The sequence below is a fragment of the Astatotilapia calliptera genome, chromosome 8, assembly GCF_900246225.1.
Source record: "Astatotilapia calliptera chromosome 8, fAstCal1.2, whole genome shotgun sequence".
Classification (NCBI taxonomy): Eukaryota; Metazoa; Chordata; class Actinopteri; order Cichliformes; family Cichlidae; genus Astatotilapia; species Astatotilapia calliptera.
In genome coordinates this window covers 22270884-22284038 of record NC_039309.1, presented here as the reverse complement: position 1 = coordinate 22284038, position 13155 = coordinate 22270884, and the positions used below count along the sequence as shown (strand labels likewise).

Sequence of the window (13155 nt, the reverse complement as noted above, 5' to 3'; positions counted from 1 at the left end):
AGTAGCCTCGCTGCAGAGTTTTGAACAACCTGTAGACAAGCTAGCCCTTTATTGTTTAGACAAGTAAACAGGCTGTTACAGTAGTCGAGTCTTGTAGAGACAAAAGCATGTATTATCATCTCGAGTTCACTTGTTGACACGATGGATCTAAGTTTTGAAATGTTCCTCAAGTGAAAAAGCAGGTTCTTACTATGATCAGATTATGCTAAAGGAGGACTTAACATACTCTTCTTATTATCAAGTTGCCAACATTAATTGATTCCTTCCACAAGAATTGGAACAGCATGGGCGTCACCATTTACAGCCCCCAAATACTGGTAATCTGTGTAAAATTCAAAACAAGACAAAACACATTTAATTCACAATAGAAGCAATAGAAAACATGTCACATGTATAAACTTGTGAGAAAAATATATTATTCCAACAATAGTCAGCTAATGTTTGGGAACTGACGAGACCAGTTGCTGGTAGCTTCTCAACAGTCTTAACAGTGTCTTCTTTGCCTTATTTTCGGTTTCATGATGGGCCAGATATTTTTATTTGGACTCTGGGCAGATCAGGACCCAGATTCTACGAGGAAACCATGCTATTGAACTAGATGTGGTTTATCACCGTCTAGCTGATACATGGAAGGCCTTCCTTTAAATCTTCTAAATAGGAGCAAACCTTAAAACGTACCTACCTTTAAGCACTGATGGTTCCTTTCCAAATGTGCGAGGTGAAGAAAGTAGGCTAGCAGAATAAATTTGAATTACCACGTTTAATTTGCTTTATTTCTACCACAGAACTTTTATTTCCAAGGACTCCAGTCAGGGAACTTTCTAGGGGGAAAAAGGTGATGCAGACCGCTTGGCATCTCTCACACGTTTGTGCATTACTGTTTCGATACCTCAACTTTGGCAACAATTGAGTGTTTCTTTTCCACTGTTGCCAAATGCTTGCTCAGAGTACAAGTCTTCTGTTTTTAGGGGTTTTATAAAACCGAATGGAAGTGAATTGAATTAGGCTTTTTGGATTTAGAGGTGATATTGGATTGACATTTGTTTGGAGTGCTAATGCCAGCTAAACTTTGTTAGTGGCATTTTCATCAACCAGATTAATGCCACAAGTAATAATTGTATAAGGACAAAGTTTTGGCTCATAATCACAACATACTGACCAAACTGATGAACATGTGCATCACCTTAAGTTGTCCTGCAATATACATCCTCAAATTTTAAAGTGTAAAATGGTTCATGTGTCTTCATTTTCACCAGAATTAGGTTTTTATGTTTGTGATCTGGTAAAAATTCAACCAACAATCAATTGTGGCAGCTGTGGCTACAACTGTAGCTGCCTCCACCAGCGTGTGAATGTGAGAGTGAATGAATAGTGGAATTGTACAGCGTTTTGGGGGCCCCGAAATGCGCTATATGCAATCCATATAAATGCAATCCATTAATAATAATAATAACAATAATTATTATTATTGTTATATGTCCACATGTGTGTGCTACATGTGTATGGGGTATCAGTCACAGCAGGTAGTGTAACATAAGTCAAGTGCTGCCACCTGGTGGATTTATATGGTGATGCTGCAACATCTGAGGCGTCTTTATATGATGAGTGCTCAGGAAGTGTATGCCTGCATATCTCTTAATCATATCAGCTTATCAGCTGTATAAAAGAGAGCAGGTAGGTAGATTCATACAAGGCGTAGAAATGCTCTATATGACTATAGGTCTGGAAGTGCAATATTAATCAGTGTCCTGAAATATTTATCCCCACAAATACTAAGACCAGTATGTTTCTGTGCATCTGTAAAGGAAAAGATGAGGATGTTCTTGGCTCAGTCTATATCAACACATCTTATGCACAAAGGTTACTTTTTATTAATATTATCATGAGTGATTTTTAAAGTAGTAACTGATTTATTAATCTTCAATCTTTGCTAATATCATGTTTTAGAAAGCACTAAATAGCTTGCAATAGAATCATTGTAAAAAGTAGCATAGGTGTAAACTGACAGTAAAGACTGCTTTGTAACTACTGTAGTTATAAAAAAGGAGAAACAAACAAAAACCTTCCACAAACAAGCTTTATTTTACAACTCAGTAAAGAGTTCAGATGAAAGTTAAATAGTGTAATCCTTCAGTTTTAATGACTGACTTTTCACTTTGGTTTTTTCTTCTTTCTTTCCACAGAATCCAGACTAATGAAGTATTTTCTAGTGATGTAGAACCTCATTAACGTATTGAGGACCCTGCACCAATGCAGTGAAAGAGAAACTTTGATAAATTAGGTCCTGGAGCCAGGAGTTAATTTACAGGAAACACAGCTGAACAATTTTTGGAATTAATTTTGAATGTGTACAGCAAAATGGACTTTCATATCAGGTTATACTGATTGGATTCAAGCAGCTGTAGTTGGTAAAGAAATAGCTGCAATGCAATATTCATTAAAGAGTACGACTATTTGAAGAAGACTTAGTCTGAAATTTTAATTGGATTTACACTTCACAAGACACCTGGTTGCTTTTGGACTTCTGTGGACCAGGAACAATACCAGATATAATAATATTATTAACTGGGAAATGCAGTTGCATTGTGGGTGGGTGGGATTTATTGCAGAGCGCTTATAATAAAAGCAAACATCATTTCAATGTGTGCGCCTGTTTTTGTGTCTCTATGTCCTCGTGTCTGTGTTTTACTGTTGCTACCTAAGTGTGTTCTCATCCTCTAATGTGTCTTTATGTGTGTCACTCGTGCTGTGGGGACAAATCGGTCAAACAGGACCAGCTTCATAATGTAAATTGTTAGATTGGAGGGTACTGAATGTAACATAAGAGTCAGGATAAGTGTGAAATTAGTATAGGTAGATGTTATGTCTTTGGTTCCCTTTTTCTGCCACACAAAAGTCCAGTCATACAGCTGACTTAAATGTCCACCACTAAATAAAATCAAAATGAAATGATGCACAGCAAGCATCTACACTACCCTTACTAACACGTAGTCTAGAGCTAACATTTATTTCTATATATTTTGCAGAGGCAGACTTTCCTGTAATATTTGAAACCAGCCTTGATCAGTAGATCTCCAGACTTTCTGAAGATCTTTTAAGAAATTTTCTTTGAATATTGGATATCAAGAAGAAGTGGCAGGCGTGGAAAAAAATGAAACTTAAACCTAGCTTCATCAGAACTGGTGTCATGTTTAAGAAAAGGCAGAAAAGGCTGAAGGGGTGGCTCAGGGGGTTGGGAAGCGTATCTGTAACCAGAAGGTCGCTGGTTCGATCCCCGGGCTCTCTGTCCTGGTCGTTGTGTCCTTGGGCAAGACACTTTACCCTACCGCCTACTGGTGTTGGCCAGAGGGGCCGATGGCGCGATATGGCAGCCTCGCCTCTGTCAGTCTGCCCCAGGGCAGCTGTGGCTACAACCGTAGCTTGTCTCCACCAGTGTGTGAATGTGAGAGTGAATGAATAGTGGTATTGTAAAGCGCTTTGGGTGCCTTGAAAAGCGCTATATAAATCCAATCCATTATTATTAATAATGAATGGAAAAAGTACTGTGAGATTTTGAGCCACCATGCAATGCCATCAGGAAACCATGTAATTGGCAATGATTCTAAACCCACTGCTAATGCAATACAAGCATACCTGAATAGAAAAACACTATCACCATATTTAAAGCAGTTTGTGACTGTTGTGATCTCAGTACTTCTTCATTGGTAGAAAAACTAGATATTCATTAACAAAAATAGTTTAATAATTTAAACAAAGCAAAAATGAAAAGAACAACCAGGATATGACTTGATGTGAAGAAAACTAAATTAAATTCCTTAATTTGTACAAAAAACAAATGATATAATAAATATGGGACACCCTTGGTCTTAGCTTCAAAGTGAACTTTCTGTTCTCTGTGCTACGTTGATTGTGCTGCAGAACAGTTCACAGATACCATCAAATCGTCAAGAGATAAGGTTTCCAAAATTGTAAATCTGCCTTTCATTAAACAAAACCTTTTACTGTTCTACAATGCTAAAGTGCAGTTACATTTTACTTAAGCAAAATCTTTGTCACTCAAAGTCTGGTCACCCAGGTGCTATTCCGAGCACAGGCACAAATCTGATTAAAAACAATGTTATAAGTTATTTCAAAAATCCTCGAAAATTATCTTTGCTAAATGGCCTGTATTTGTATAGCGCTTTTACTAGTCCCGCCTAGGGACCCCAAAGCGCTTTACACAGCCAGTCACCCACCCATTCACACACTGGTGGAGGCAGCTACAGTTGTAGCCACAGCTGCCCTGGGGCAGACTGACAGAAGCGAGGCTGCCATATCGCGCCATCGGCCCTTCTGGCCATCACCAGTAGGCGGTAGGTGAAGTGTCTTGCCCAAGGACACAACGACCGAGACTGTCTGAGCCGGGGCTCGAACCGGCAACCTTCCGATTACAAGGCGTAATTTTATCAAATGTATTTATCAAATATAAATTATGTAAATTTTGCTTTACCATTTCAAACTTAAAAAACATGAATTTGTTGGTCATTTTTAGTTTATCCAGCCAAGCTTATACAGTGTTGAGGGTTCTGACGATCCAGCTGTCAATCTACAGTTGACAGTTCACTCTTCCTCCAATAATATTGGTCAGATTTTAGTAAAACTTGCACACAATGATCACCTAAGGGGTCAACCAAGTTTTGCTTCAGGTCAAGGTCATATTGATTGTTTTACAATTACTTTTCCATTTTCACTAGAATCATTATTACTGCTAGAATTTTTTCAGATTTTGATGTTTGGTGATGCATCATGAGCTAGATGAGCTGCTACATTGTTGCTGTTCGCGTATGATTAAAAACAGCTATTTCTTGTCAAAGAAGCTAATTAGTTAGAGAAGATACAGTTAGAATATATAATATATTATAACCATGTTCACAGTCCACATCCACATGATAACAAAATCTAGATTTAAAAATCAGTAAATATAGGATGTCTATTTTTAAAATATAAGAAACATAAGATAAAGCTATGGAATACCAACATATTTCAGACACAGTAGCTTTAAATGATTTATTTCCAACTTCCTTAACATTTTGTTTGTTGATGTTGTATTTTCCTGTCATATTCCTAAAGTTTTTCCAAAGGTCAATCTGCTACAATACACCTGTTCACATTCAGTTAATTTTTGTTAATGAAGTGAAATGTAGGACAAACTGTAAGCAAGTAGAATACTATTATATTTCAGTGAACTTAAAGGAAGTTCATTGTATTTAAATATAGCTTAACACCGCCCATAAATAACTAGACCTGTCAGCAGGATATAAAGAAACAATGATTGTACAGTATTGTGTTCAATCGAGCCAGTGTTATCAGTTGAACTATGGCTGGGCCGTGTATGTGTGCAACACCAATGTAAAGTAGGTTAACCATGCCTGGTTAACATTAGAACACATCTTTATTTACCTTGGTGACTTGGAAATAGCAAAACCTCCTGAGGAAATGGTCGTAGGGCTAAAAAGAAATATGAAAAGTCAAAGCACAAATTTGAAAATGTCTCAGCTCACTAACGAGGGAAACACTGGCCCTGATAATGCAAGTTTTAGTTTAAATTTGGAGGATAGTACCATTAAAAAAGTACCATTAAACGCCATTATTGGACTTTGGACTGCAAGACTGCTTGACATCAAATGAGAACAGTATGAATTGTTGGCATGCCTGACTGCAACACAACACTACATTAGAACGTAATCACTTTAGCCTTTGTCACCACTGCACTGAGGCAAACAGTGTCAGTTGACCCAGGCCAAACTTAGGTGTGTTTGCATGTGGGTGCTGGCCGGGCATTGTTCAGCAGGCAGACAACAGGTAACTGAGACACATGTTAGGTGTGAGGTGGAACCTGAAGCCCCAGAGACACAAGAAGACAGACAGACACAAAGTGAGATTGCAACACCTTAGAATCACATGTCAACCATCTCTACAGTAATTTTCCTGGACCTGTCTGAGCAACGAGGCTAAAGTTATGAATTAGTAATGAAATGCTGACACATTCCCAAAGACTTCCCTTGTGAGAGACTAAATGACTGCGTGGGATTGCTCCTTGAAAAACAACAGCTATATCAAAAGAGATTATGAGTTGGAAACAGGGATTGTGCAAAGATTAACGAGGCAGTGTAGCTTCATTTCGAAATCCATTATTTTGTTCAACATGTCATTTCATCACATGTACTTGATAACAGTTTAGTGTTGCAGTGCTATTAATGTTGTCAGTATTGTAAGCCTGGGGATTATTGTGGTGATAAGCTTAGACTGTTAATAAGGTGTATGACAGAGAAACAAGTTGTACCTCATTCCTGGTAAAGATTACGTCAGAATACATATTTCTAAACAACCTCTGTTCAAAAGTTTGACTCCACCATATGTGTAAGGATGCAGATGTGTGGGACTACTGAAAAATGTTTCCTGTCTTTTCTCCTCACACAAACAAATTCTTGTAAAATGAGAGCACACTTGCCCCAGTAACTAATAGACCCAGTTTGGCTGGTTTCTGTTAAATGGGTTGTGTGACCAATTCTTAGATTTCACAACAAGAAAATCACCACAGAGACTAATCACGAGCACAAGCCTTAGAAGGAAATCAGTGGGGACAAAGGAACAACATGAATAATCTCATCAGGATGTAAATGAAGTAGAAATGTGCAAATAGAGGACAGTCTCCTGATTTCCAGGTCAGAGTGAGGAAACACATTTAACATCCCAAAAATTTGATGAAATAAATGAAACACTATTTAAAACAGAAACAAAACAATCAAAACAGGATCATGTTAGGCTGGAGAATCAGAGAAGAGCTAGAATAAGCACAACCACAGTGCACCCAAACACTTACTTGCAGGATTTTTCCAGGGGTCTAAAAACATGGCATTCAAGGGCCCACAAGAAATCTGAATATTTAATCAGAGATGAATATAGTGTCAAAAACACTGGGCATGAATTTCAGGCTCTGTGCCCACATTTAGATGTACTACACAAAAAGTGGCACTGATAAAGAGTTTGAACATAGTATGTATTGAATAACTGTTGGAAACAAATCCATTGTCCCTAATTAGTAATAGTACAAAAATTTTATGATCAAAAATATTTAAAAATACTATTTATGCAGAATCATATATATTAGATTACTGGATCATAATTACTGATTGAGTAACACTTATCAAACTTTAAGCTGGATTTGATTTACTTTGATTCTTCTGGATAGTTTGATCTGTAATAACACATTATCATCAATTAATGGATTTATATTTTAAAATCTGCAAAATGATAATCTAAACCTTTAAAGTTAATGATATAGAGCACTAACGGATTAAAGAAAATTGGTTAAAGTAGAAATCGCCACAACACAAAAATAAAGCTGAAGTACATTATAACTATATTTCAGTAAAGTACATTCTGACACTGGCTGCTAGTTGTTCTTCTGTAGTAGTTTAAGCCTGCTGGTATTGGGACTGGATTGAGGGTGGGGGACCGAAGTGATCCCCCTCTGGACATGTCCCTGATCAGAAGGTGATAAGACGTTACCATGTCACTGTCTTAATGTAAGAAACCAAACAGCGTAAAAAAACAAAAACAAAAAAACCCCAAACAAACATGCAAAATCACAAGAACCAAAATGAGAACAAAGTTAGGTAAAGTAAAACAAGCAACACAAGGAAGTATTAACCAACCACAACAATAAAGCATACAGCATTGTGATTTGCACTTTTCTTTTAGTCTCTTCTCTCTTGCTAATGTTACTTTGGGAATGTCTTACATGCTGATGTGCAGCTGCTGAGTTTAAGGTGCTCAGCATACAGGGAGCATTTCAGGTCAAGGTTCCATCTCTTTTGTTGGTGAATCAAATATCCACCTATGAGATTGTGATGAAGCTCAGAATTTTCACCCTACAGAATATAGAGATGTTTATTAAAGGAAAATTATTCTCGACTACATAATGCTTTAAATGTGAAGATCTGCACCTGAAGCTTTAGCGCCGATTCCATGGTCCAACATCACCATCCAGAAATCTGCTTTGTGCTTCTAATTATGACACAAATGGAGAATCTCAGTGATGTAATAGGTCTTCCACTGGTACCTCTAGGTTTCCAAGATACCAGAAGATCCACAACACCAGGCTGAGGAACATGAGAAGTGGCCCAGAGAAGACAAAGAAATCCCAGAAGTCGAGGGGAGTGAAAATGCCAAAGAAGAAGAGGACAAAGCCTACTGCATCCAGGAGACAGCAACAAAGAAAAACACCAGGCAGCGTCCAACAATGATGAGAGAAAAAAATAGACATACAGAACAGAAGGTGAACTCAAAAAAAGGAGAGGATCAGACATAAGCAGTCATCCATGAAGATAACCAGGCAATGACTACGTTCAAATACACTTTATTGAAAAAATAATTGACATCTGTCATGAAAACAGAGCACAAAAAAAAAAAAGAAAAAAAAAAGAGACTATGTCCAAGACTTTTTCTTCCAATGTGCACAGCCCGTCTCCTTAATGTGGATGTGGGGCTCTTCCCTGATTAAGAAACTGTCTCCCCTATTTAATAATATATTTTTTAAAAATGACATCGGCTCAGGTTTTTCAGTTTGTTGGAGTTTTCGGAACGTGGCTCAGGCACGGTGAAGGAGCGAGAACCACCCTTCAAAACAATGGGAAAGTCGGTCATCACCTGTAAAGAAGAAGAGGAGATGAGGCTTTTATTTACTGGCCGAGTTGAGAACCAGATTAAATTAAAGTATCAATTGCAACTGACTTTCAGAACATGGTAATAGGATATTACCATTATTTAACTAAGAGCCAAGTTAATTGTATAAATATTTTTTTCATGATCGGAATGTGAATATAAATTTTAAATAATAAACTAACATAAATAACTGATTATTATCTGCTATTTAACCCCCAAGAAAAGAAACGAAAAATACATAAAAATACATTAACCTTTGAAAGAACTAGATGTTTACTACAAACAAAGAAACAAAAGAAACAAACAAACAGTGAATCCATTCAGCATTATTAGCCTACTATAGCAACAAGTACATGCACGGCTCAACACCAAATCCTGATCCTAACTGCTAATGGCAGGATTAATGTATGTTATGAAATATCTTGTTTGCAGTTTAAGGTCCACAGTGTAATATCAAATCTAACTGATAAACACATTACACGCTGACTCATTATATAAAGAATAGGTGGTTGCTACAAAAGCAATGTTATCCTTAGGTGGAGGCGTGTGATCACTGGTGTACAGTGATAAACACGGGTAATATAATGTGCCTTCAGTCAGAACTGTGGGCAGTGAGTTCAGTGATACTGAGGTCTGCATCGTGACTCCGCCCAAACACACCTGTGTTTTTAAAAAAAAACTTCAACCAAACCAGCTGTGAAACTTTTACTGACTCCAAGTAAAGTATACTGTTCAGTATACTGAACTTTCAGTATACTGAAGTAAAAAGACAAGTGTACGATTAAAGGGGGCTTGGTTTAATTACAAAAAGAATAGATTTAGATGAATGAAATTTAAAATGCAATAAAGACATGCAATGAAGCATGTCAAATTAAAAGAATATTATCTAAACATAACTGACTGCAGTTTAGTGAGGGAGTAACATAGTTTTCAGTAGCTATGATTTATAATTAACCTGTGATGGCTGGTCTTTTTCCCCCCAATTACAGCTGGATGTTTGTCTGAAAAATACTTTTCTAAAGAGTAAATATCTTATTTATCAAAAGTCTAATTTAATAAACATCAAGTCTTGATTTTTAAAATTGTCAGCTTCCTGGCTTTTACATTTTTAAATAAACTGTAAAACCCTTTTTATGTCATTGTATAAATGTTGGATAAAATAGAAGACTTTTATTGAAAAAAGTTTATGCTTATGTGGGCTCAGTCTATGTTTTGGGAGCTGAGCCTCACTGACTAAACAAACTTTTCTTTATTGAATTTTTCTTTTCTGGGCCTGGGCTAGGTTTAATCCATGTATGGAAAAACTGCTTTAAGATTTAGTACCAGAAACCTTGTAAATGTAGAAAAATATAAACTCCAGTGGAGGTATACCGACTCTTGTGTTGAATTTCCAGAAACATGGGACGTGACCTTAGTTTAGTGTCTCAGTGCTTGCTTGTCTTACATCAAACGCAGTAAAGTCAGAGTACAGAACACAGCCTTATTGTTGCGAATATAGTGTTTGCTTTTGTGACCACAGCATTTGTCACATTTCCATATCTCAAGATCATTAGTCAAGTTAGGTAATGTAGGACTCTGGCTAGGAGCCATTAGAGTTAACTACATGGAACTACTGGATGGGCAAAGGCAGATTCGTATATGATCCCTGCTCGTTTTCTGTGGCCGGGTGCCCAACCATACCTACAACCACCCACCCACCGATCTACCGCACTCCATTTCACTGGATCAAAAGTGCTGCTTTGTTCCATTAAAATGCAATTGCTCGTTTTGGCCCAAAGGTCTGGCTTGCCAGCCAGTTACAAGCAAACTGACAGCTAAAATAATAACTGTGAAGGTGAGTAGAAATGGTCAGGCTCATTAATTAAAAGCTGCCACAGGCCACTGAAGATCTTTTTACAGCAGCTAGGAAAAGAAAAGAAAAAACCCCTCAATCTATTATTACAGTTATTCATGCGCTGAGTGCTGAGAAAGGTCCTGGAAAGCTACTCTTTGGAGGAGCTGGTGTTGAGCTCCACTCTTTGGCAGAGCTCTAATCTGAGGGCACCCATTCCTCCCCTTTCCCTGTGGGTGACATCTGAGGGTAGTGTGATGTAAAATATCTGATAATTATAACTGGGGTGACGGCAGTTCGAGTGGGTTGCCATGTCATTATGTAAGACAATGTGGATGCCAACATCACTGATGAAAGAGTTAATGCTGTGGCAGTGAGCAGCTAACAGCAAGCAAAACAACAGCAAAGTGGCAGGAAGGGTGAAAGCAGGGCAACGTGCTGAATATTTATGACTTTCAATTAGAATTGTTTTTGGGTTCCACACAGTCTGGGGATCATTCATTTTTCAGTTTGCTTTAACTTTTACAGAATGTAACAGGTTACAGTGTCAGGAGATTCAGTAGGTTAGGGAGGGAGCGAATGAGTTTTCAAAGTCTCCGCAACACTGAACAAGTTCCAATAATAGACTCAAGACAGAAAGGACGCGAATAAGGCCTCTGGTTTGCAGTTGGGTGAAATACGCACCATGATCTGTCAGAGCAGCCTCTCTGGTTTGCAATCCTGTGCCTGCAGACCCACATCTGAGCTCCTCAGCACCCCCAGCTCCATGTTTTTGTATGCTAGGGATGCGCACTCAGTCCCTCCATCAAAGCCTTTGTTGTCATGGCCGGACAAGACTAAGTTGCCACCTTCCCACATAACCCGAGGCGGCGCAGACGCACGCACAGTGCCGCTCATCTCTTTCCCGTTCCCCATGCTTTTCTTCTTGAAGTCATCTGCTTCCATGGGCTTCTTGCCGCTCACGGACAGCCTCTCGGACAGTTTCCTGGCCCAGTACCTTAAGTTGATGGAGTTTGTCCTGTCAGCCGAGTAAAGCTGTACGTTTCCCGTGTACCACAGTACCCACCACACTAAGCTGAGAAAAATGATGAGTGAGCCCGTGTAGATGAGGAAATCTCCATAGAAGCGGCCGTCCAGCTTAAGGTTTCCGAAAATCCCGACCAACAGTACAATCAGACCAATAACGTCAAAAATGAGGGCGAGGAAGAATAACGGCGGGCAGTTGCCCACGAAGCTGCGATCCATCCCAGAGCAGAGTCAAGAACCGGGCGCAGAGTAACTCAAACAACTTGTTCTTCAGCACGCACATTTCCACACTCTTACACCTGTGCGGTGATCAACTGCGCAAACCCCGCCCTGATTCCACGTCACTGACTCGAAAGCGTAGCTTGTGCTTAATGCCACTTTTAGATGCACAGTGTAAATTTCCATACCTGGTCGTCTGGAGACAATGGAAATAAGACCTACATCGGGATGAAAGGGTCATTTCATCCAAGCTGCAAGTTCAGCTGTCCAGTGATTGTCAGGTGGATTTAACCTGAACACGCTGCTGCTTAGATTTATAAAACATATTTTTTGTATCTGTGTGTTTCATTATTTATGTTGTGCACGTTTAGTCTGGTGTGTTATCTGCACAATTTAATTGTGTAACACCACCGTCATCTGATTTGAAACGTCTTATTAATATAAAAAATAGTTATCTAAGCATTAAAGCTCTGAAATATGTCACATTCACTGATTTTTATTGAATTATATGCCCTAGGACAGTCACCAACCCCCGGGCCTCGGACCAGTACCGGTCCGTGAGTCGTTACCGGGCCGCGAGAGTTGAGGCTCAGGTGTGAAATGTATGGTTTTCAGGGTTTTTATCGGTTTTCAGGTTATTTTGTTATCGTTTTTATCGTTAACTCGGTTTTCCTGGGTCTTTTCACGTGTGTTATGAATAAATATTTTTTTCGGTATCGGTATAGTTTAATCTTGTTGTATTTATCCTCGACACCTTAAAGGTTCGTGAAAATATTGTCGGGCATAAACCGGTTCGTGGCGCAAAAAAGGTTGGGGACCGCTGCCCTAGGAGACAAAAATCATGTTTTAAATAAAATATGCTTTCTTGTGTACAGCAACATATTTGTAGAGTGCAACATATCTCAGGTTTGATTTGAGAATGTTTCTGTGTGAATTATAAACAAAATAATGTTTTTTTTTTAGGAAGAAACATGTGTTAGTTAAAGTTAAATGCATTATGCTGTATTAGCTTTGAAAAATCTTATCATAATGAGCTCAATATCAAAAGTTGGTGACTTAATGTTAACAAATCTACACTTTTCATATAGTGTAGTTCAAAGTGATCGCTGAGAAGTCTGATCAAAACCAAACCTTTAATAAATGCTGACAAATAGGGCTGTTCGATATAACGATATATATCAGATGATGATATAAAAACGTCTATCGTTTCATTTTACGCTATCATTTGTTTCGTGGTGTCACAAAATAAACTGTTTAAGACAATATTTTTTCATCGTTTTGATGGTCAATGCAGTGGCTATATTAATTTCTTAAAGTTCTCTCTTTCTCTTACATTTTATATAACCACACTACAGACGGACAAGTGCCTGTTT

The 13155-nt window shown here is 38.3% G+C and overlaps 1 protein-coding gene across 1 annotated transcript; it reads right to left on the bottom strand.

Annotated features, from left to right (window-relative positions):
* Positions 1-8457: 8457 nt before the first annotated feature.
* On the bottom strand, positions 8458-11904 carry LOC113027880 (transmembrane protein 238-like). The gene is made up of 2 exons (XM_026177700.1): positions 11222-11904; positions 8458-8691 (listed from the first exon to the last, which is right to left on the bottom strand). The coding sequence occupies exon 1, from the start codon at positions 11780-11782 to the stop codon at positions 11231-11233; it is 552 nt and encodes a 183-aa protein (XP_026033485.1). The 5' UTR covers positions 11783-11904; the 3' UTR covers positions 8458-8691; positions 11222-11230.
* Positions 11905-13155: the final 1251 nt, after the last annotated feature.

Bases quoted from the DNA above. Each gene is read 5' to 3' on its own strand.
- LOC113027880 (XM_026177700.1), bottom strand. From the start codon at position 11,782: ATGGATCGCAGCTTCGTGGGCAACTGCCCGCCGTTATTCTTCCTCGCC.